The sequence below is a fragment of the Gobio gobio genome (genome assembly GCF_949357685.1).
Source record: "Gobio gobio genome assembly, chromosome: 7".
Lineage (NCBI taxonomy): Eukaryota > Metazoa > Chordata > Actinopteri > Cypriniformes > Gobionidae > Gobio > Gobio gobio.
Window position 1 is genome coordinate 17,453,589 of NC_137103.1, and position 25,031 is coordinate 17,478,619.

Below are 25,031 nucleotides of genomic sequence, written 5' to 3' on the forward strand. Positions count from 1 at the left end.
ATTATTCAAACTAGAAAAAGAGGTAGTCTCGTTCCGGATCAAACTGAACAAAGGTTCAGTTAGTTTCCAGTAGCCTATATTTATGTAATTAAATTAATTGTAATAAAAAAATGGCTTAAATGAACAACTATATAAAAAAAACTTAGGTCAAGGGCAGCCTTACTTATTTCACATATTTTTGAACCATGCATGTTCCAAAGGGCATTCTGGGTGATAGCGGCCCTGAGCGGAATGAGTGGCTCTCTGCTTTTTATAGGCTATAAATCATATTTCTTATCGATAGGCTATACATTGAGTGACACAATGTGGTAAATAACAGTTACTTAGACTGATGATTAAAATGGCGTCTTAAAGATGCACAATACGTTACAAACAGAATACAGTGAGTTTTAATGTCACTGTATTCTGTTTGCAACTTATTGAGCATCTTTGTAACTTATTGTGCATCAAAAAGTATCCCAAGATTGTATTTAGTCTATATCAACTGGATTAAACGTTTGTTTTTTAGAAATCTGGAGTATTGCACCTCTTTTTAATGGAAGCCTAGCATAGAAACGCACATGATACCAGTCACAGCATATCCTACATGATAGTAGGATAATAACCAGGGGCGCATATGAGGTTGGGCCCCCCCTAACACACCCATTCTGCACCAAACATACAAGCCAAGCTAGCTATCCAAAATCTAATAGTGACCTATTACTCGAGCTTGCTCATTCTGCTCAGCGCTGCTCGCTCATCCCAGAATGTAGGGCTGTCCCCGACTAAAGTTTTTTTATATAATAGTAGTTGTTCATTTAAGCCATTCATTGACTAAGCACTTTTATTAATTTAATTACATAAATATGAGATAATTCTAAACCCGAGCGTACGTAATATATGAATATATTATAGTAATGAGTAGGATACCGATATAATAGGCTATTATTATCCCCACTCAGGCGCACAAATTAAGCTTGCCACAAAGAACCGGCAAAAGTATTGATTATGAATGTGTCAAAAATAGTAAGGAGCAGTGCTTTAAGTGGGCCGGTACGCGCCGGTACTCAGTACCGCCACTTCCAAATATAGCTCTTGAGCGTACCGCCACCTCTCCGTGCGCCCAGAACGTGCTTTTAGCATACCGGTACGCTCATTTGCAAGCAGAGACTACATTACCCATACACCCTTGAGTTTTACAAGTGAAAAGCGCATGTGTCGCTTTTGCCGCTGTCAGTGTCAACAACTCAAAGTGGTCTGGAGAGGGTGTGTGAAACGCGCAACCATAGCTGCTCGTTTAAAATCTATGGTTAAAATACAAAGCACTTGTGCCGCGGTCGCGGTCACAAGTGGTGACGAGGACGAGAGTGGCACCACTTCTAACGATGACAACAGCCGCATGTTGTAGCTGGGTCCTTCCTGTTATACAGTGACTTTTCTGTCTTTATGATTTACTTACTCATATTTTCTATAAAATGAGTCACATAAGAAATGGCTTAAATTATAAATGTAGGTAAACAGCAACGTTAAATGTTTTGCATACTTATGTTTTATTTTGGGAGGTGAGGATCATTAACAGCATATACAATATATGTTTTTGAACACATTTTTTTATTATTTACCGTCCTGTTGGCAAAAATGGGTACAAAAAGTACCTGTTCTTAATAATCAAGACATTCTATTCATCAATAATAGTTTTGTTATTGTTTCAAGAATTTAAAAAAATACCATGATGGCATAAGTGACATGTGCTATTCAAGAAAAACTTGTTATTGTTTAACATTTTTTGATAACTATGTATATGTCCCTAACAGGGTGGAACACCTTCACGGCCCATGAACAATGAATCTACCCATAATTATAATTTTTTTAGTCCCTGAGCTTGACCAATATGTAGTCCGACTAGTTAAACATGTCACCATTTTGGTAGAATGCTAAAAACATGAAAATCATGTATTTTTTTCAAACATTTATGAAGCCAAAATGTTACCGCATACCAGGAATGATCCAGCCATAGTTTCTAACTGTGTTGCTATTTGATTAGAAAAAAGAAAGACAAAAGTGAACATTGGCCTGCATGGTAGCCTAATGAGGTGCCGTCAATGGTCTTGCTTTGTAAATAAACCCTTATTGTAACAAGAACTATATGTTAGTTCTAAGGCTGAGAACATGTTAGAAAGAGCTTTAAAATACGGACGGATTATTGACTAAACAATCCCCCCATAACCACGCCCCCAACAAAGCCCCGCCACCTCTGGTGAGTACCGGCACTTTATTTTTTCCACTTCAAGCACTGGTAAGGAGACATTTTAATTGTTTATTAATAAACTCTAGAGTTTTCTGTGTCATGTCGGCTGACGTGCTGACTCACCATCTCCGCAGTAGTGGATGCGCCAAGAGAGAAATGCACATTTTATTACATGATCAGAGAGTAGCCTATTTCTTTTCATTTTGAATTGTTTCGTTTAAAAGTAGACATTTCAAACGACATATTTCTCATGTCTGTGAGACACACTCCAGTTCTCTTACGAGAGGTTCTCTCGTATTGCGTAAGTTCCTTACGCTACGGGAAAGTATTCTTTCTTCGAGATTTCTGAAAAACCCAAAATTATCCTTAATTTTGTAACATTGTCAACGCAGTGCGGCAGCCTGGCAGACCATAGCAGGCTATTCCAGCGTGCTATTGGCTGCTCTGCTGGCAACTGCAGCAGCCTATCGGTGAGCCCGCGTGACGTGGCGACCAATGACCACCTGGCTTCATTTGCCTACAGGTGGGGCGTGGCCACGTGTATATAAGCAGGGCTCACGGGCTGCATATTCGATTTTCTTTTCTTCAGCGAAGCCCTTCGCATCGCTGGATCTGGAACCCGCCGCCGTGATCGTGCAGACGAGCAAGCAGAGGACAGCGCCTGAAGAAGCCGGCAGCATCGCGCCACCTTCAGCCATCCGTGCCTGCTCTGCTATCCGGCAGCATTATATCCTTTCATTGCACGTGTTCTCGCCGTTGCGTCACACGTTTCATAAAAGAGCACGAGCGTTTTTATCAAAACGCCTCGTTCCACCTGCGGCTCGTGCCACGTGCAGCTCAGCACCAGAGACCGCCATGTGTCTGCGCTCTCTGTCTGGGCCGTGACCACGCCGCCGCCGCACTCCTCGCGGGCGATTGCCCCGAGTGCGAGGAACTCTCTATGTCGACCCTGCGGGCTCGACTCGAGCAGTTTTATGATGACATCACTCCGCTGTTCCCCCCCTCTGTTCAAGCCGCGCCACCGCGCCGCTTATAAGGGATGGTTGAAATGAACGGTCTCGGAGCGAGCCTCCTCCCCCTCTGTTCAAGCCGCGCCGCTTACAAGGGATGGTAGGAATGAACGGTCTCGGAGCGAGCCTCCTCCCCCTCTGTTCAAGCCGCGCCACCGCGCCGCTTGCGAGGGATGGTAGAAATGAACGGTCTCGGAGCGAGCCTCTTCCCCCTCTGTTCAAGCCGCGCCACCGCGCCGCTTGCAAGGGATGGTAGAAATGAACGGTCTCGGAGCGAGCCTCCTCCCCCCTCTGTTCATGCCGCGCTAATGCGCCGCTTACATACAAGGGATGGCAGAAACGGACGGTCCTGCAGCTCTCTTTACGTTACAAGAGAGCTGTTCCACCCTCGCGCACATTTCTCAGTCCCCTCATGAGTTCAGGCGACTGGAATTGTTCATATTGCTGTACACGAGCCTGTTAAGACACGCACGCCAGCGAACAAACGCCGTCATGAGACATATCATGACATATCATGACCCGAGACATATGCTCTCCAACGAACCCGCACTCCCCCCTGTTGGACCGCGCAGATTGCGCCGTTCACAAGGAATGAGAGTGCGCACGGTCACGAGCATGTCCAGCGCGCGTGTGCGCGCCGCACTCACCGGAAAATTAACAGAGGGTGTTTTCGTCCCGCTGTGGCCGGACGAACCGCCTTTCTCTAGCATTTCTCAGCCCCCTCTCCAGTTCAGGCGGCTGGAAATATTACTATTGCAGTAACGAGCCTGTCTTTTATGCACGCACGACTGCCAACAAGCACGAGGACGTACTGCCGTATGCTCGCGCTAACTGAACGCTATTGTGTCCCTCCCGGTAGCACAGCGGCAAAATCAGCGGCTGAAACGCCGGAGACCCGAGTTCGAGCCCAGCTCTCGCGGCAGATAAAAATGTTTACTGTCCGCTTCCCCGGGCTCGCGGCCAGCTTTTCTTACATACAGAAAGCTAACTTCCACCACGTGGCGCTCGAGTATTTTTGGGCGTCTATACATAAGGAGAGAATAGACGGTTAAGTCCCGCTGCGGCCGGACCACCGTTAAAACTCTGTTTTCCTGTCAGTCCCCACTCCTGTGGCTACTGCAGATGTTTTCCACGCAGCCTACGAGCCGGCGGACTCGCCCTCTCGCCTGTTTCCAACTGAAGCCCCTCCAAAGTCCTCCTAGCAGAAGGGGGAAGTGACGGTTAAGTCCCGCCGTGGCCGGACCACCGTCAAAACTCTTCTTCCTGTCAGCCCCCACTCCTGTGGCTGCTGCAGATGGCTCTCACGCAGCCAACGAGCCGGCAAAACTGCCCTCTCGCCTGTCTACAACCGCCGTTTTACGACGAACCAGAGAAATCACGAAGTTGCTTTTATTTCTGGTTGCACGGCTCACGCCGTATGTGTTTTCAAATGCAGTAAACGTGCCCACTTTTGTGTTCACCCCTGCACCCAAGCACCACAAATCCCGTGTCTCTCACTCACATAAAGCGGCCACCGGCCGCTCGAGTGCTAGAGTTAGGTCACGTGTCCGCTTATTTGCGCCCACGCCTAATCACCACACGCGCTGTCACACAGCCACTCTTAACCGGTCATGTTCCACGCGTAAGAGTTGTGCCCGCTCAAACGCGCTCACACATTTTCGCGAACATTCTGCCCCCGGCGCCATGCGCCGCGCCACACACCATTTGTTCTCCGCCCAAGGTGGCCGGAACGACGAGTGTAGGGCCACACACACAAGCCACTCCCCGCTCGAAGCGGCAGAGATACAGTGTGTAAGGCGGCCAGCCATCGAGAGCGATCGGCTGGCCCACAGCGAAGCGCGGCGTTTTGAGCCCGGAGGCCGTTCTATCCCGTGTGGCACACGCGAGAGCGTGGGAAGCCATTCCAGGTGTATCAGAATGGGTGCTGAAAACAGTGAAGCACGGCTACACTCTGCAGTTCGCTCGCCACCCTCCGCGCTTCTGTGCGCGTACAGAGACGAGAGTGAGCGAGGAAGTAGCACATCTACTTCGAGCAGAAATAGCCACGCTGCTGTGCAAAGGGGCTATAGAACCGGTTCCCCATTCTATGAGCGAGTCAGGCTTTTACAGCCAGTATTTTCTCGTGCCAAAAAGGGATGGGTCGCTCAGACCGATTCTGGATCTGAGGCGTCTGAACAAAGCTCTTATGAGAAGATCGTTCAAGATGCTCACGACCAAGCAGATCCTCGCGCATACTCGCCCGAGAGACTGGCTAATCTCCCTAGATTTGAAAGATGCATATTTTCAAATCAAGATAACGCCACGTCACAGGCCATTCTTACGATTCGCCTTCGACGGCCAGGCTTATCAATACACCGTCCTTCCGTTCGGCCTGTCACTAGCACCCCGTACATTTACGAAGTGCATGGACGCGGCCCTCGCTCCTCTGAGAAGTCGAGGGATGCGAGTGTTGAACTATCTGGACGATTGGCTCATCCTGGTGCAGTCAGAGGCCGAGCTCCTCGCCCACAGGGCAATGCTGCTCAGCCATCCGGACAGCCTGGGGCTCACGGTCAATTGGACCAAGAGCTCATTAGTGCCCACGCAATCAACCTCATTTCTGGGTTTGAATCTGGACACTGTGGCAATGTCAGCCCGCCTGTCACCCCAACGCGCGCGCCAAGTTCAGCGCATGGCTGAGTACTTCCGGCCGGGCAAAATCGCACCTCTCAAGCTCTTTCAGAGGATGCTGGAACGTATGGCCTCAGCTGCAGCTGTGCTCCAGCTGGGCTTAATGCGCATGCGCCCGCTGCAATGCTGGTTAAACGCCCGAGTGCCTCACAGAGCCTGGGCGTCCGGAGGCTTCAGGATCAGAGTGACTCAGAGCTGTGTTTCAGCCTAGAGCCCTGGTTAGTAGCCGACTGGTACCAGAGGGGAGTGACGATGGGAGCCATCTCACACCGCAAGGTCATCTCGACGGACGCCTCCACCACGGGTTGGGGCGCCGTTTTCGAGGGCAGATCAGCCTCGGGCCTCTGGTCGAGCGAGGAAAAACTCCTACACATAAACTGTTTGGAGATGATAGCGGTAGAGAACGCGCTCAAGCAGTTTCTCCCGCTTACACGAGGACACCACGTGTTGGTCCGGTCGGACAATACCACAGTGGTGTCCTACGTGAACCGGCAGGGCGGTGTCAGGTCCAGGTGTCTGGGCAATCTGACAGAACGCCTGCTCGTGTGGGCAGACAGCTCGCTGCGCTCGCTGAGAGCTGCGCACATACCGGGCCACCTCAATGTGGGCCCGGACAAGCTGTCCAGGGGCCTCATTCTCTCAGGAGAATGGTCCCTGCACCCCCAGACAGTCCAGCTGGTATGGCGCCTATTCGGCAGAGCGGAGCTCGACCTCTTTGCAACAAAAGAGAACGCCCGCTGCCCGACGTTTCTGTCCAAAAGCGAGGATGCGCTGTCCCAACCTTGGCCCAGCCTCCCGCTGTATGCTTTCCCGCCGATTTCCCTATTGCCCCAGGTCATAGCGAAAATCAGGGAGACGCGCCGCCCGGTGCTCCTTATAGCGCCGCGCTGGGAGAACCAGATTTGGTACCCAGAGCTGGTGAAGCTGTCGCACTCACCCCCCTGGCCAGTTCCGCTGAGAGCAGACCTCCTCTCTCAAGCAGGAGGGTCAGTTTGGCATCCCCATCCAGAGCGATGGTCTCTGCATGTATGGGTGACCAACGGATACCCGTTGACCTGCCCGAAGGGGTTATGAACACGATTTCACACTCTAGAGCCCCCTCGACGAGGCGGTTATATAGTTCTAAGTGGTCGGTGTTCACTGAGTGGTGTGTTTCCAAGGGATTGGACCCACAGCAATGTGGGGTCCAGCGGGTGCTCTCCTTCCTCCAAGAGCTTTTGGAACTGGGCAGGTCCCCTTCCACGCTCAAAGTGTATGTGGCGGCTAAAGCAGCGTTCGCTCAGACGACGCTAGGTAGCACGCTAGGAAGGAACGAGCTCATCATCCGTTTCCTCAGAGGAGCCAGACGGATGAATCCCCCGCGGCCCCCTTTGGTTCCTATATGGGATCTGGCCTTGGTCCTAGAGGCCCTGAAGGCTCATCCCTTTGAACCGCTCGAGACTGTGGAACCAAGGTTCCTTTCGCTAAAAACCGCGTTCCTGATAGCTCTGGTTTCAGTGAAACGCGTGGGGGATCTACACGCGCTCTCAGTGAGCCCGACGTGTATGGAGTTCGGTCCTAATGACTCTAAGGTCATTCTCAGACCGAGGCATGGTTATGTCCCCAAAGCGATCGGCACTCCCTTCAGGGCGCAGATTATCTCCCTCTCGGCTCTGCCAGCATCCGACGAGGGGGACGGTGGCAATATCCTCTGCCCTGTCAGGGCATTGAGGGTTTATGTCACACGCTTCGCCGCCTTCAGGCGTTCTGAGCAGCTATTTGTTTCGTTTGGAGGGCGCGCTAAAGGTCTCGCCTCCTCGAAACAGACCCTGTCCAGGTGGATAGTGGACGCGATTGCAACTGCATACGCTTCCAAACACCTGCAGTGCCCGCTAGGTGTCAGAGCACACTCCACCAGAGGCATAGCCTCTTCGTGGGCTTGGGCCAGAGGGATTTCCATCCACGATATCTGTATGGCGGCAGGCTGGGCCTCCCCGTCTACGTTCGTGATATTTTACAATCTGGAAGTTCCTGCCTTACAGGCGAAAGTGTTATCAGTTCAATAGGGCTGTTGGTTCTGCCCAGTGATTCTGCGCAGACAAAGCTCACATACTGGTAGTAAGTTTGGTACTAGGCTCATGTGAATTTGAAGGAGACCGGCGGTGCCGTTCCCTCATTTACGAGACGAGCTGTTGTGAGTTTGAAGGTGACCGGCGGTGCCGTTACCTCACTCATATAACAAGATATTGTGAATTTGAAGGCGACTGGCGTTGCCGTTCCCTCATTCATGAGACAAGGTGTGGTGAATTTGAAGGAGACCGGCAGGTGCCGTTCCCTCATTCATGGGACAGGGTGTTGTAACCACCTGTTGTAACCACCCGTCAGTTCAAATGAAGTGTCCGTATATGTGGTGGCCCGTTTCCTTTACCGGCCACCCTGCCCGAGCGGTGTTTTTTCCCCGGTTCCCTGGGATACATATGCTGTATGCGAGGCGCGCACGGCGTTGACAATATGTTCCCGTAGCGTAAGGAACTTACGCAATACGAGAGAACCTCTCGTAAGAGAACGATACTCGGTTACTTAACGTAACATCGGTTCTCTCTAGAAGAGGGAACGAGTATTGCGTTCCTTGCCGTGCGCCCCGCGGGCTTTTACGCTTCAGAACTACGAAAACCGAATATGCAGCCCGTGAGCCCTGCTTATATACACGTGGCCACGCCCCACCTGTAGGCAAATGAAGCCAGGTGGGCGCGAAGCGCCCTCATTGGTCGCCACGTCACGCGGGCTCACCGATAGGCTGCTGCAGTTGCCAGCAGAGCAGCCAATAGCACGCTGGAATAGCCTGCTATGGTCTGCCAGGCTGCCGCACTGCGTTGACAATGTTACAAAATTAAGGATAATTTTGGGTTTTTCAGAAATCTCGAAGAAAGAATACTTTCCCGTAGCGTAAGGAACTTACGCAATACTCGTTCCCTCTTCTAGAGAGAACCGAGGTTACGTTAAGTAACCGAGTATCTTTCACATGCAATGCTATTAATGTCGCTGACGCCTCCATGTCACGATTATATTGACTGCTGTATTTCCTAATTGTTTATTAAATCCAGCCAATTAGTTTATGAAACATTGATTAAAATTAAGATAAAATTTATACAAAACAAAATTAATTTTAAAGAAAGACTTTATAGGAAAACTTTTTTTAATCCCCAGACATAGCCTATACACATCTGATTATGTAGCCTTACTCATGCTGCTCACTTTTCATAATCAACATATGAAATTATAATAATAATAATATTTAAACATAGCCTAACTATGAAACTAAATAGGCTACGTTTTCTTTAACCCATGGCCGACAAAGTCGTCGGCGTCTCTTGATGGATTTATTCCTTTATGACAGTGGAAAAAACTCACAATACTCCGTCATTTTTAGCCATACAGATAAGTGCAAGATATAATTATACACTATAAACTGTATACTTTTATTTGTGTACACTCACAATAACAGCAAAGGCCGTGGACTCAGGGAACGGAATATTTTGCACTCCACTCCAAATGCTGTCTTCATTTCAGAAATATATTTTGTTTATTAAACGCAAAGTTTTTCATTTCAAAAGCATTTCTAAATTCAGTTTATTTTTCCCAAAAATGAAATCCCGAGCCAATATAACAAAGTGGAAAAAAACTTTGAATTACCACCATCAAATTCAAACATTAATCCATCAATGCTTGGATAACACACAAATTATGTAATGCAATTTTATTTTAAACGAATGAGGAAAATAAAGTGGGTTGAATCCAAGCAGCCCTAAACGATTTTTAGAATAGATAATCTGCCATCCTTCTTAAGGCTCTGTCTGCGCTTGAGCTGTTGAATGCTCTGTTAAACATTTTAATAACAATTTAAATATGTTAATTACACAAATAAAATGTTTATTAAAGGGTTAGTTCACACAAAAATTAAAATTCTGTCATTAATTACTTACCCTCATGTCGTTCGACACCCGTAAGACCTCCGTTCATATTCGGAACACAAATGAAGATATTTTTGTTGAAAGCTGATGGCTGATTCAGATAGGCCTCCATTGGCATTCAGTACATTTATACTCCCAAGACCCATAAAAGGCACTTAAAACGTTGTTACAAAGTCCATCTCACCACAGTGGCTCTACAATAATTTTACGATGCGACGACAATAGTTTTTGTGCGCCAAAAAAAATCAAAATAACACCTTTATCCAACTTGTTATTGTCTTCCGCGTGTGCCTCCACGACGCATGCGCGAGAATATTACAAGCAACACAAGCTGACTAAATCACACGACTGCAAGACTATGAGCACTCGCACAAACTATAAAATGCATAATAAAAATACAGAATTAAAAATATATCATTTAAAACATTAAGACGAGCTCATATACAAGTGAAATAATATTACAGATCTAGACAAATTGGGTTGCTTAGTTAAAAGAATATCATGCACGATAATTTAGATTTATTTTTCACATTCTAATTCGCATTCAGTTTTGATGACTTTGCAATATTTATAAAATGTTAGAATAGTAATAATGAAAAAATGAGTATACCTAAATGTGTACAATTTATGTAGCCTACCGTAGGTAAGGAATTCAAAAGCCCCAACATGGAGTGGATAAATAAGCTACAGTAGAAACATTAGAAGAAAATTAGCCCATCAATGCTTTCTCTTCCAGACTCGAATGAGGGTTTATTAGAATTATTTTTTTCCCCGTTAAAGTTAGCTTCATGGACCGGTACCAGGCAAGCAGTAAACAGAGTCATGCACTCTTTAGCGGTCTTCAGATACAGTGTTATTTGTAACATTGTTATTGTTTTTGGATATTCACATCTTTATGAAGAAATATTGGCGCAAGCCATTTCAATAAAGGAAATGTAAACCCTTCTTTACACAAGGTGTAAGGTGATTTAAATGCTGGTGTGCATTTATTGGGATTAGATCACACTGTTTGTTTAATTAAACTTGACTTTAAATATACTAGTAAGGCACCTTGGACAGAACATCTGCGAGCAAGTTCCCAGAACACCAGGCCAAGTGAATAGATATCAGCCCGCTTAAATGACTCAAAGCTGCTCATGTTTATGGAATCATCCAGGAGCTCAGGAGCCATGTACCTGCAGAAACAAACATACTCACATTAAAGTCATGTACTTACACCACAAAAACACATTAACCTTATCAAGATGTTTTCATACACCTGAAAGCAAACAATGCCATGTCTTATACAGAGACAGAAAGAGCATACAGAGTTTACAGAGAGGAACAGAGGGACACATATACTAAACATACACAGACACACATACATGCAAAGATACAGACTCTCTATCACCAAGATGTCTTGAGTACACAAATCCAAAGCCTTGTCTTTATTTACTTAAAGACAGTTGGCTACACAATACACTCATAAATCCAGACTTTAGACCATCAGCATAGAGCCTGGTCCACTTTACAACTTGCTATGGTCAAAAACTTCCTACTTAGACAGGAAGAGACCATCTGGTTTGCATGTAAAACAACCAAGTTTTTTCTTTCTTTTTTACATTTAGGGGAAAAAATAGGATATAACTAAAATAGGATATTTGAGATTAAATGTAAAAATCAAGGTGTGTTTAAGAATATATTTGCTAACTGTCTCTAAAAAATATATATCTTTCAAATATTCAAAGCCATCAACCACACAAACTTTGTCAAATTCAGTGACTAGCTCTTCCACGGAATTGTTCATTCTTGATACTTAAAGAAGACTACACAACAAAACTATAGATAATAAGTAATTATTCTGTTTATTATGTCTCAAATCATAATGACCTTATGTATGGAAGAAAAAAAAAAGATCTAACCTCTTTGTGCCCACTCTGTGGTTAATGGGGATGTCAATGGTGTTGGTATTAGAGTCGTGTTTGACAGCCAGACCAAGATCAGCAATCACAGCGGTTCCATTCTTCTTAACCAGGATGTTCTTTGACTTTATGTCTCTGTGAGCAATGGCGGGCTTCCCTGTCCCATGAGTAATATGCTAAATTAATAACAGCACACAACATATACCTGACAAGTAATTTTCATGCAGAAAAGTAGTCATATTTAATAAAAACAAAATGAGGGTCACACAGTTTTCTGAGTCTGGCAGTAAAAACAAAGTGGCATTTTTTTCCCCATGTTATTTATTTGTTAATTTATTTTCTAACTAGCTGTGGCTGCAACATGTCATTTTGTAGACTGGTTAATTTCTATTTCTGTGATGTTGTAACATCAAATATGTTCCTATGGCCCATGATTGTGTCACAGCAGTTTCACAATCAGTGAGAACAGAACAATTATCTGTTACCCAAAACTTGCCTAATACGGACACAGAATTGGAAAACTGTATCATCATATAAGCAATTAGTCATTAATAATCATACTCCCACCATATTTGTTTGTTTGGCCAGAGGAGAACTGGTTCCCTGACTGAGCCTGGTTTCTAACAAGTTATTTTTTTTCTCCATTCTGTCACCTGATGGAGATTAGGTTCATTGCCACTGTCACCTTTGGCTTGCGTAAGCCCGGTTTCCACCGAAATTACACTGAACTATTTGTACCAGGAACTTTTTTTACATTATTTTTTTTTCCCCAGACCTGCTACTGACTGCTTTTCCACTGCTGTCTAAAGTACCGTGAAGATTAGGCAAATTAGCCCGGTGATGTAGGACTGCACGCGACTGTGTGTGTGAGAACGAAAGTGATGAGTAAACAAGATGGATGAAGTTCACTACTCCTGTCTCGTGTGCTTTATTGTTTTAGAACTCCTGACAGACACCACAAATTGGTGACAAGGTTCAGTTTTTTTGCTATCGTTGGTCACAAAGATGACTGTTGCTAACATGCCTTTCCCGAGTTTTTTCCTGCCTTGCCCCAGTGAGCCTGCTATGCCATCAGCGCATGAATCAAAATCTTTGAAAATTACCTACGAGTTAGCTATGCTACAGGGCATGCCTCACTGGATGAAAGACTGAGAGCTGTGCTGCCTTCATGCATTGGCACAGAGACAATGGATTTTCTCCTCCTTAACACGAGTACGATGTATGAGGATGCCGAGGATGCATTGAAAACCTACTTTGCTAACATAGCAGCTAACATAGCAGCTGGCCTTCCATAAACGCTGTCAGGTCCCTTCAGAGGAATTAAATCACTTGCAACACATCTGCATGGGTTTCACCAAAAAAATATCAGATAAAATAAGGATGTGCGTTGTACATTAGAGAGACAAATAAAGCAGTGATTGTGGACTCTTTTCCATTGCCACACAGATGAACTAGGGGAGAGCGGGGCACAACCTAACGCTTTTTGACTTTGTCAGTTTGTGTAAATCAACTTGGGGTTCAGAGTATTCATTTTTTCATGTCTAGTACAATTATGTGGTCTTGTTTCATTAATACAGTGTATACTTTTTTCTTGATTAACCCCAAACGAATGAGTGAAATGTGACAACATTCACATTGCCCCATATGTGGGGTACATTGTAACATGTGAGGGGCACGTGTAACATGACCAAATGACAGCTTAAAATGTTATCTGATATAATCAAAAAAATATCCATGACAAACTAAAATATTTTCTCAATAAAATACAATTATTAACTTTTTAAAATAAAATAATGGCATTTTTTAATCATTTAAAATATATATATTTTTTGAGTTTGACAATACAGCTATACAGCATAGTTAAAAACATAATAATAATGAATAATTTCTGAACATTGACTCTTAGTCATTATTCACACTTTTCTCATGGTTTCTCAAAAGAATTCATAAAAGTATAGAACATAATAGTAATAGCATAATTCTAATAGGGGCTCATTGTAATGCAGTGTTACAACGAACCCCATCTGCGCAACTGGGATTTAAACCGCGGCTTGTGTCTTCTGCTGGTTAGATCAGCATTAAAGAACTAGCTCAACTGTTAAATAACAGATATAAGATTAAAATAATATCAGATTTATCTGATTTTAAATAAGAACAAAAAACAGAGATGAAAAATAAACTTAAGTAAGAAAATTACTTTTGCTATGGTCAAATAAATGTTCAGTAATATCTTCCAAAGATTTTTTTAATTTTGGCACAATTTTTTCTCTAAAAAATTTTTGATATGGCAACTAGTAAATACACTAAGTTTTATCATCCTGGCATGTGTGGAAAGTTTTATACCGTGTGTTACAACTAACTCTGCATTAGGTTGTGCCACAAGCTCCCCTACTCTCTGCTCATCCAAGGTTCTACTGTTTTCACTACCATCGACCTAACTAATGCTTATTGCCAAGTGCCTTTACCTCATGGTCTTTATTACTCATGACAAACAGTTCAGTTTTTGTCGTGTTCCTTATGGATGGGCTTCAGCACCTGCAGCATTTCAGAAGATAATGGCAATCATCCTGGCTGGCTTGTCAGGGGTTAAAGATTGGATGACATTATCATGTCATGGACAAAGCACTTCAAGCAGTCTTACAACAACAAGAAGCTGTTGGCTTGCAGCTCAATAAAGACAAGTTTTGCTTCTGGCAAACCAGCCTGCTGTTCTTAGGTCATACTGTTTCGGCGGAAGGTTCACCTTCGGATGCATCTACTTTGCGCTCCTGACATGGACTTATGTCGTGGTACAGTAAGTTTATTCCTGATTTTTTCCACCATTGTAGCTCCAGTGCATGCATGCCTACAAGAACCAAATGGATTCAGCTGGTCAAAAGAGGCTGAATAAAGTCTAAAGCACTGCTTTGGCATTATTCAACCCCACACTACACATGATTGTCTCCACAGATGCTTCTGGCTATGGTCTGGTAGCCATACTTTCTCTGATCAGCCCGGATGGCATTGAACGAACAGTGTCCTTTGCATTATGTACACTGTCTACTGATGAGTGTAAATATGCCACGGTGGAAAGGGAAGCGCTAGCATACGAGCAGGCCTTTGAGAGGTAGTGTACGTATGTGTGGGTCAGCCCATTCACTCTACGTACAGATCATCAGGTACTGACAACCCTGCTTACCACTAAGGGTGTCAGCCGTGCTGGACTTTGTGTAGCAAGGTGTTCTGCATGTCTCATGTCATTCAATTATGATGTGGTATACAACCCAGGTTGTCAAAATGCCACTGCTGATTATCTGTCATGTTTTCTCCAGCTCCTGTTGATGATGTTGATGAGGAGTTTGTTCCTTTTCTATTTGCTGCCTGTAATTCACTGTCTGCTGCTGATGTTGATGCTGCATGTGCTTCTTGCCCTGCTCTAACCAAACTTCAAATTTCGAATGGTTGGCCTCCTTCACCCAAGACACTGGCCGTTGAGTTGTTGCTGTACTATAAGCTGCAACTGGAACTGTCTGTTAAGCACAACTTCAACTTCCAAGGCTCACGGCTGACTGCGCCTGCTGCTCTTCGATCTGTGCTGGTCACCATAGTGCACTAAGGACATCAGGGAGAGGTGAGAATCAAACAACGCCTTTGTGATCTCTATTGGTGGCCAGGGATGGATGTTCAGGTTCATGATGCTGTCCGTTCCTGCCACATGTGTCAACTCAATGGCAAAACTGTCAAGTCACACCCTGCTCCTCTCCAGCCGGTGCTGATGCCACTGGCAGATAGACCACGGCAGAAAATGTCTGTGAATATAGTCGGGTCATTGACACAGATGCATCCAACTGCAGGTTTGCTATTACATTAACTGATTATTACAGTAAATGGCCTAAGATCTCCTTTACTCACACTGTCTTAACAATTTTGTGCTTTGGTTTCTCTCATCAGTCTTCAGCTGCCATGGCAATCCATTGATTATAGTTACTGATAACGGTGTCGGTGTCGATGTGCCAATTCGTCCAATCAACGAAAGGACATCACATCTAATTTCAATTATAGGCCTATTAAATACCCATTAGGCATTTTATTTTTTATTTTAAAAAGTAAAATACTTTCTTCCATTTTATTCTAAATGTATGCCTATCCTAGCTGATATGTGATGGAAATATGGCAAAGAATGAGACAGGGAAAAGGCAGATTCAAACTCGGGTCAGTCATGTCAATAGACCTATCCACTATCTTTACTCTCCACATCACTACTCCTGTTACTGAATGGATTTATTTTGTGATTTAGTTGGTGGCGTTAATGTAAATAGACACTGTTAAAGATGTTTTTAATTGGTTAGCTGCTAATTGTAACAAATATCTAGTATTACCTGACTAACCTTACATATTAATTACATATTAAATTTATTCTATGATCAGTATTACATATTTGATGTAACTAAAAAAAATATTGGAATGGTTTGCCAGAGGAGGATGGACTTCCACCGCTAAGGTTACCTAAGGTTTTTTATCCTGCAGAGAAACTAGACCAGAAGTGAAAAGAAAAAAAAAATCAGTTGATATTTCAATGCATATGATCAACACCTTGAGTGCCAATAATCTCCATGTGCAGGTGGGCGATGCCGCTGGAGATGGACAGTGCCAGAACTATCACTCCCTCCACTGATACTGTGTATCTGTTCAGGTAATCAAAGAGAGACCCATGCTCATGATACTCAGACACCAGCCACAGCTGTGTCCATGAGCCATTATCTGAAGAAAGAAAAAATAGACAAATTACAAAACAGGACATCCAAGTGGTATAACCACTATGAAAAAAACATATAACCCCTCTGTATGATTTTCTGAATGGTTTATGTTTTTTTACCATTAACTTCTATTGTACGGCGAGAAAAAACAACAACACTGAATAATTTCTTAAAATATCTTCTTATATGTGACACAAAGAAAAGAAAGTAAGACATGTTTGGAACAACTTGAGGGGGAGTAAATAATGATAGAATTTTCACTTCTTACGCTTGTATTTGTTTAGTAACATAAAGCAGTGCTTCTCAAACCTGTCCTGGAGGACCTCCAGTACTGCACATTTTGTATGTGTCCCTCTCAACAAACACAGTGGTTCCCAACCCTGGTCCTGGAATACCCCCAGCACTGCACATTTTAAATGTCTCCCTAATCAAACACAACTGATTCAACTCATCAGCTGGTTCGTAAAGACTAACGGATGTGTCAGATAAGAGAGACATCAAAAATGTGCAATGTTAGGGGTTCTCAAGGACCAGGGATGGGAACCACTGACCTAAAGCATGTGGCATGAGGAGTAATAGCTCCTAACTTACAAAATGTCTCAGAGACATTGCATTAGTGACTGACACTATGCCTCTGTTTACACCTGGTATTAAGAAGCATTTTTGTCCAATCACAAGTGAACAATGCTAAATACAGGTGTAAACGAGGTCTAAAAAAATGTAAGCTTGTCCACTTTCGACCATTTCCAGAGGTAGTGTAAATTGCATTCGTTTACGTGGTTCATGTGGTCAAACAACCACAAAAGACTGCATACTCTCTGCCTACAGTTCTAATGTGTATTATGGGAAGTTTGGTTTAAAGATGAAAAAAGTACCAAGCACAATGTTCTCTCACCATTCCTGATTTCTACATGCACTCACCACATTTGACGTGGTCTTGCGGAAGCAGAAACTAGAATCAGAGCAGAAACTAAATCTGCTGTGTTTTTCCATCATCTCATTTGTAAATTGTGCAGGCTTATTTTGTCCATTAAATCGAAAGATCTGAAAAAAACCACATACATTTACCCAAAAGTATCCATACGGAAATGTAATATATGACATATATGTCCCTATATCGCAAATGACGCCGTCATATATGCTAAATATAAGATAATATATTGCTATCACATATACTGTATACATATCTCTAGATACATGTTGATATAAGTGTATAACATATATACATTTTCCATATTAAATTAGTATATTGACATATATTAATACGATATATATGACTATTGTTTATATAATATTGTATGTTATGATGACCATATATGTCACCGATATGTTTAATTTATATATGCCCATTTATTTAAACAACATACATACATTTTATATGCCTATGGTTTCCTTATTAATTCATTCCTTCTTTTCCTTATTTGAACAGCTTGAACTTTTAACAAGTCTACACAATCCACATTTCATTAAAAAAGTTTTTTTTATATACATTTATACAACCCCAAATCAGAAAAAGTTGGGACAGTATGGAAAACGCAAATAAAAAAAAAAGAAGTGATTTCTAAATTTACTTTGACTTGTATTTCATTGCAGACAATATGAACACAAAATATTTCATGTTTTGTCTGGTCAACTTCATGTCATTCAGACCTGCAACACATTTAAAAATAAAGTTGGGACAGGAGCAATTTAGGACTAGTAATGAGGTAAAATGGTTAAATAATAATGTGATTTTAAACAGGTGATGTCAACAGGTGATTGTAATTATGATTTGGTACAAAAGCAGCATCCAAGAAAGGTCTTATCCTTTAGGAGCAAAGATGGGCCGAGGATCGCCAGTTTTCCAACAAATACGTGAGAAAATTATTTAAATGTTTAAAAACAATGTTCCTCAAAGAAAGATAGGAAGAGATTTGGATATTTCACATTCAACAGTGCATAACATAATTAAAAGATTCAAGGAATCTGGAGGAATTTCAGTGCGTAAAGGACAAGGGCGCAAGCCTAAGCTGAACAACCGTGATCGGTGATCCAGAAATTTCCTGGAACCACCAGGGGCCAACTAGGGGTAGCTATAAATCAAAAGATCACTGATCTGAGGACATCCAAAAAGACTTCAAAAAGGACAGTGGTAACATCCAAAAATACAGGCTGTATCATATACCTGTTGGTGGATTTTCATGTTCTGTGCTGTTTTATTTGTTACTTGTTTTGTTGTAATATTGTATTTATATATAATAAAGTAGTGTGTTCAGTAGTTTTCTAATTTTGCTTTTTAGTTAGTTTTTTAATTCAGCTTTATTTTGCTTTTTATATTAAAACTGTTTTAATAAAGTTTAAATGTTTTAAATGTTTTACTGTATTACTTATTTTTTGCTAACTGCACCGTTTAACATTTAAGGCTTAGGCATGTCATATGTATTGCATTGCAAGTGTGTAAGTACACATCCATAACCTATATTTAAAAAATATGTACGAAATTAATGAAAGCATGTTTTTTTACATTTGTTTAGTTTACACCATTAATTCAAAATATTTAGCAATTGATATACATAATATAAGAACATAACATATATTTAAAATATATGTGCACAATGTTTATATATATATATGTGTCATTTATATATTCCATATACATTTATCAAAAATATATTTTATATATTTCATCTTAAATGTAAAATATATAATAAGACTATATAAAAACATATATTAGGGACATATATGTAACATGTATGCAAGCAATATGCTATGCATATATGTGTAGTTTGTATATTGAACATATATACAAAGAAATATATGTCATGTAGATTGATAATTATATATGTGACATATATATAAAATACTGTATTATACATACATAAAATATATGGGCTAGTTTTATATGTCAATATATGAAATTGTTCCATTTTCTAATAGGTTTTATATATGGGCAGATATATATGTACATATATGTTTTCACTTTCTATGTGGATATATTTAATATATGTATATTTCATATATGTACATAAATTACATTTCCGTATGGGTAGACCCCTCCCCTCAAAGAAATCAGGACAGAAGTGGTTGAAAGTGGACAAAATAGACTGATTAAAACATCAAGTGTAAATGGGTATAAGACTCTCTAATCTACTTGTGATCCGATCAACCAAAACGCATCTTAATACCAGGTGTAAACAGGGCCAATGGGAACACAATGGGTATTTAGCCTATATAGAATCATGCAATTTGACTGGCTGATGTTGCATGCACCGTCCGATGAGGCATGCATCACTAGTGCCTCAAAAATTATGTGCTCACGCTCATTCTTTCTCAACAAAGGAAGGCAACAGCAAGACGGAGGAGTATGTCAAGCTATGCAGTCTTGTTCCCCACTAAGGGAACCATGGTTACCCACTGGCCACTAGGAAGAAGAGCATCAGCCTGACTACCACCGAACTCCTCAGAGTCTGAGGCCACTGTGGACAGAACATCATCCTCCTCCAAACTTAAAGAGATCACACCACAGCTTCTGTGTCTGGACACAAATCATCATGAGCAAACTCATCTTGTAGATCCGCAAGAGTTTGGCTGTGTGGGGGGTGGAGGGTGGGGAGGGGGTTTAGGGCAAATGTGTAATGTGCTGGGTATTGTGTCATGTCTTAAGTGTAAGTATAGTGTAATATTATTATTTGTGTGATGATTGATGTATGTCATTGGGGATAGTTTTTTGTGTTAGTTATGTTTTTGTGTTGTATGGATGAAGTGTAACTGTATAGTGAACTGTTGACCTGCTCTCTCGATTACCCAAGACAAATTTCTAATAAGGGAGATAATAAAGGATAGACTAACTAACTAACTTATATGGAGCTTTCATTCTTGCAACTTTCACAGTGCCGACAAGTAATTATACACTGCTTGAGCAGAACCACATACTTATATAATTTCCACCGTGTTCACCCAGAAGAGAATAATATGCTTGATGAATCCAATCAAAATTATGAGTTCAATGAAATGAAAAGAAAGAATGACACACTACAAGGGTCAGATAAACTGCTTCCTGAAAAAGAGGAATCTGAGTGATGGCACTAGCAAATCCACTGGTGACACATGATTCAGCCAGTCAATAGATTTGATTCTATACGGGCTTCAGACAATCATCACACCTGGAGGGTGTTTCCATAGCATCAACTACTGACGCAGCATCGAGTGAACCTATGAAATTAAACTCCTGTCATGGAATCTTACACAAATATTTTTATACAATAAAAGTACTACTAAATATGTTGCAATTTCTCTGATCATATTGAGCTTATAAATGCAAGAAAACAATGCAAACAAACAACATGCCCTGTTCTTTCATAAATTGTCATGCATTCAGACACCAAAATCACTTGTGATACCTTTGTTATCAGCGGCGATAAACCCCAAAATATTCTCGTGGCGTAACATTATGGTCTGATAAATCTCAGCCTCACGAAACCAGGAGCGCTCATCTCGCGAGGAGAAGATCTTCACAGCGACATCCTCCCCCCTCCATTTGCCCCTCCACACTTCCCCGAAGCGCCCCTTCCCAATGCTTTCCTGGAGGACAATGGTTCGAGCAATCGTTCTCTGGACCAATAGGGGCAATCCTGAGAGAATACCACATAAACTGTCAGCTAAAGGGTTAACAACAGCAGATATATACAGCTATACACCTGTTCAAATCTCACTCACTGTAAAAGAAAAATATGTATATTTATGATGATACATTATTCATTAAAACCATTCAATCATATCTAGCTCTTCAAAAATTCTGTCATCATTTACTCATCTCATGTGATTCAAATATACAGTGTTTCAAAAAAATTATGCAAGTGACATATCAGTAGGATTTCAGTACAATAAACAATCAGATTTTAGTTTTTCAAAGAAAGTGTGTGGGGTTTTTTAAGTTAACTTCATTAAATAGTTTGCCAGGTTTTATATATTTCTGAATATATTTAAGAAAAGAACTTTATGCACAAGTTCCAGCCTGCATTGAGAGGTTCTTGAGACTCCAGCAGCTTCAAATACCTGTTTGCTGCCCAACAGTAGCTTTTTTATAGATACCCTTTTAATACTAATTTGTTTGAAAGAAACTTCCTTAATGAGCCTTTATCTGGCCGAGTTCTTCTGTGCTCTAAATCACTCACAAATCGTTTGATAGTTGTTTGCATGCCTTTTGCAAGACATCTGCACCATTTCATGCTTTTTATCTTCAGAAAGATCTTCCCTCCTCCCTATATTGCATGAGAACTACTAGTGTAACCCTCACTCCCTGGTGTAGGGAACAGAGACATTGTGTCGAAATACAGACACTATCAATGTTGTGGCAGGAGGGACATAATGTCTCCATTTCCTCCATCACGGAACAAGGGGTACCGTTGAAAACGAGAAGTTCCCTTTCTTTTGGTCACTTTCGACATTGTAAAAAACGTCTTGGTTACGTATGGTAACCCTCGTTCCCTGAAGGAGGGAACGGAGACGTACGTTGGACGTCAGCGACGAATTGGGATCACTTCTGGGAGCCTCTATCAGCTTTGAATGTATAGAGAAAGGCGTACGAGATTTGCATCTCTCGCTCCGCCCCGGACCGCGGGTATAAACAGGACACGGACGCTGCGCACATTTGTTTTTCACTGAGGAGACGAACTAGTGACTCGGCCATGCAGTGATGGTACAGCAACTGTGGCCACGGGACATACGTCTCCGTTCCCTCCTTCAGGGAACGAGGGTTACCATACGTAACCGAGACGTTCCCTTTCAGTCGGTCATGTTCGACGTACGCCGGACATCACCGACGAATTGGGATCCCTTTGGAAAACGCCACAGTTACTACCACTTCCAGCACCTGGCGAAAGCCCCTCAGACACCGTCTATTCAGGGCGGGAAACTAACGCAGGGAGAGTACACCTGGAATTGGATGCGCTGGAAAGCGTGCCCCAGGGAGGTATCATGTGGAATATACATGTATGGACTGGCCTTGGGCAGTGCAGCATACGGAAGTCCCAGGGGTGGCCCCGGCTATTGCAAGCGGGGGAACAACACCACACGAGCTCTGCCAGGGGAAAGACATGGGCTCGCTGTAGGGAGCTGTACCGTGGAAAAATACACATATGGGACTGCCTTGGGGTTCACAACATATGGAACCCAGCCTAACACAAGTTCCACCAATGCATACGAGTGTTAGATCTGGCGTTGGACGCTCCGCCACGTCCGAATGCCGCGGGTTGCGGAGGAACTCAACAGGGTTCGCCATACTGGGGAACTGAACTGGAGCACATAAGCGCACGTATCCGGTCCATATGAGGGGAATGGCGCAGCAAGCCAACACAAGAACGGGCACTTCGGTGTTACTGGCTATTTGAAGCGGGCTCATGGGAAGATACTCGCTCTACACGGAGGCTATAGAATCTAGCGAACGTGTTAGGTGTCGCCCAGCCCGCAGCTCTATATACTGTATATCTGTCAGCGAGGTGCCACGAGCCAACGCCCAGGAAGAAGCCACACTCCTAGTGGAGTGGGCCCTCAACCCGAGTGGGCAGGGCACGCCTTGGGTTCATAAGCCAAGGCGATGGCATCCACTATTCAGTGGGCCATCCTCTGTTTGGAGACAGCCTTTCCCTTCTGCTGGCCTCCGTAACAGACGAAGAGCTGCTCTGAGGTCCTAAAGCTTTGCGTTCTGTACACGGAAGTCCATAGAACGCGAACGGAACAGAGAAAAGCCAGGGATGGGTCTGCCTCCACTGAGGGCAGCGCTTGCAGGTTCACCACCTGGTCCCGAAAGGGAGTCGTGGGAACCTTGGGCACATATCCGGGCCGGGGTCTCAGGATTACATGAGAGTTACCCTCCCCGAATTCCAGGCACGATTCGTCAACCGAAAATGCCTGCAGGTCCCCTACCCTCTTGATGGAGGCAAATGCAATCAGGAGTACTGTCTTCCAAGACAGAATTTTTAACTCTGCTGACTGCAAAGGCTCAAATGGAGCTCTCTGCATGGCGGTTAGCACCAGAGATAAGTCCCAAGAGGTTATAGAGTGAGAGCGAGGTGGATTTAATCCCTCGCTACCCTCAGGAACCTGACGACCAGATCGTGCATCCCCACTGACTTACCTTCAACTACATCATGATGTACAGCAATGGTGGCAACATACACTTTGAGGGTGGAAGGAGACAGCCTTAGCTCCAACCCATCTTGCAGGTAGGAAAGCACAGAACTGATCGAACATATTTGGGGGTCTTCTCGTCGAGAAGAACACCATTCGACAAACAGGTTCCACTTCAACGCATAGAGGCACCTCGTAGAGGGGGCTCCAGCCTGTGGTAGTCCACCTAGAACCTCCGTGTCCCGTCCAGGGACCAGACATGGAGTTTCCAGAGGTCCGGACATGGGTGCCGTAGGGTGCCCTGTCATTGAGTCAGGAGGTCCTTCCTCAGAGGCATGGGCCATGGAGGTGCTGTCGCGAGGAGCACTAATTCCTGGATCAAGGTACGGTTGGGCCAAAACGGCGCAACCAACAAGACCTGCTCCTTGTCCTCCCTGACTTTGGACAATGTCTGTGCAAGAAGGCTCACTGGCGGAAACGTGGACCCCGGGGCCAGCTGTGTGCCAGTGCATTCGAGCCGAGGGTTCCCTCGGACAGGGAGCAAAACAACTGGCAGTGGGATTATGCTGGGTGTCAAACAGATCTACCTGTGCGGTCCCGAAGCGTCTCAGCTGGACCACCTAGGGATGGAGTCTCCACTCTCCCGGGAGCACTTGCTGTCGTGAGAGCTCATCTGCTGCACGATTGAGCAGGCCTGGAACGTGAATGGCACGAAGTGACCTCAGATGCTTCTGACTCAAAAGGAGGAGATGGCGGGCGAGTTATGACATGCGACGGGAGCGTAGACCACCCTGTTTGTTGATGTATGCAGCGGCCCCAGTGTTGTCCATATGGACCAGAACATGCTTGCCTCGAAGCGGCCTCTTGAGGCAACCCAGCGCAAGACAAACTGCTAACAACTCGAGATATACCATTGCAGTTGAGGCCCCATCCACAGACCCGAACTGCAAGCCCGTTGTACGTGGACCCCCAGCCGGTGGATGAGGCATCCGTGGTGATCACAGCATGCCTGGACACTTATTCTAGGGGAATTCCTGCCCGTAGAAATGAAGGGTCCGCCCATGGGCTGAAGTTTTGGCGTCACCTTGGTGTTACTGAGACACGGTGCGAACCGCTCTGCCATGCCCATCTCGGGACACGGTCAACTAGCCAATGTTGAAGCGGCCTCATATGAAGCAATCCGAGCGGCGTCACTGCGGCTGCGGATGCCATATGCCCCAGGAGCCTCTGAAAATGTTTCAGTGTTACCACTGTCCTGCATTTGAACTGACGGGACATGCTCCCCGGTGAGTTGCGCTGTCAGATTGACTGAGTCCAGCTCCATAAAAGCGAGAAAAGAGATCCTCTGCACGGGGCAGAGTTTGCTCTTCTCCCAGTTGACCCAAAGTCCCAACAGGCTGAGGTGACTGAGCACCATGTCTCTGTGTTTG

The 25,031-nt window shown here is 43.9% G+C and overlaps 1 protein-coding gene across 2 annotated transcripts in view; it reads right to left on the reverse strand.

Annotated features, from left to right (window-relative positions):
- acvr1c (activin A receptor type 1C) overlaps positions 1-25,031 on the reverse strand; it is a 120,211-nt gene that overhangs the window by 15,604 nt on the left and 79,576 nt on the right. For both annotated transcript variants that reach the window (XM_079821942.1, XM_079821943.1), the window contains 4 exons: positions 20,874-21,104; positions 16,331-16,498; positions 11,759-11,915; positions 10,908-11,032 (listed from right to left, as the gene is read on the reverse strand). In XM_079821942.1, the coding sequence (XP_079678068.1) occupies positions 10,908-11,032; positions 11,759-11,915; positions 16,331-16,498; positions 20,874-21,104 (681 nt within the window). The remainder of the gene's footprint in view (positions 1-10,907; positions 11,033-11,758; positions 11,916-16,330; positions 16,499-20,873; positions 21,105-25,031) is intronic.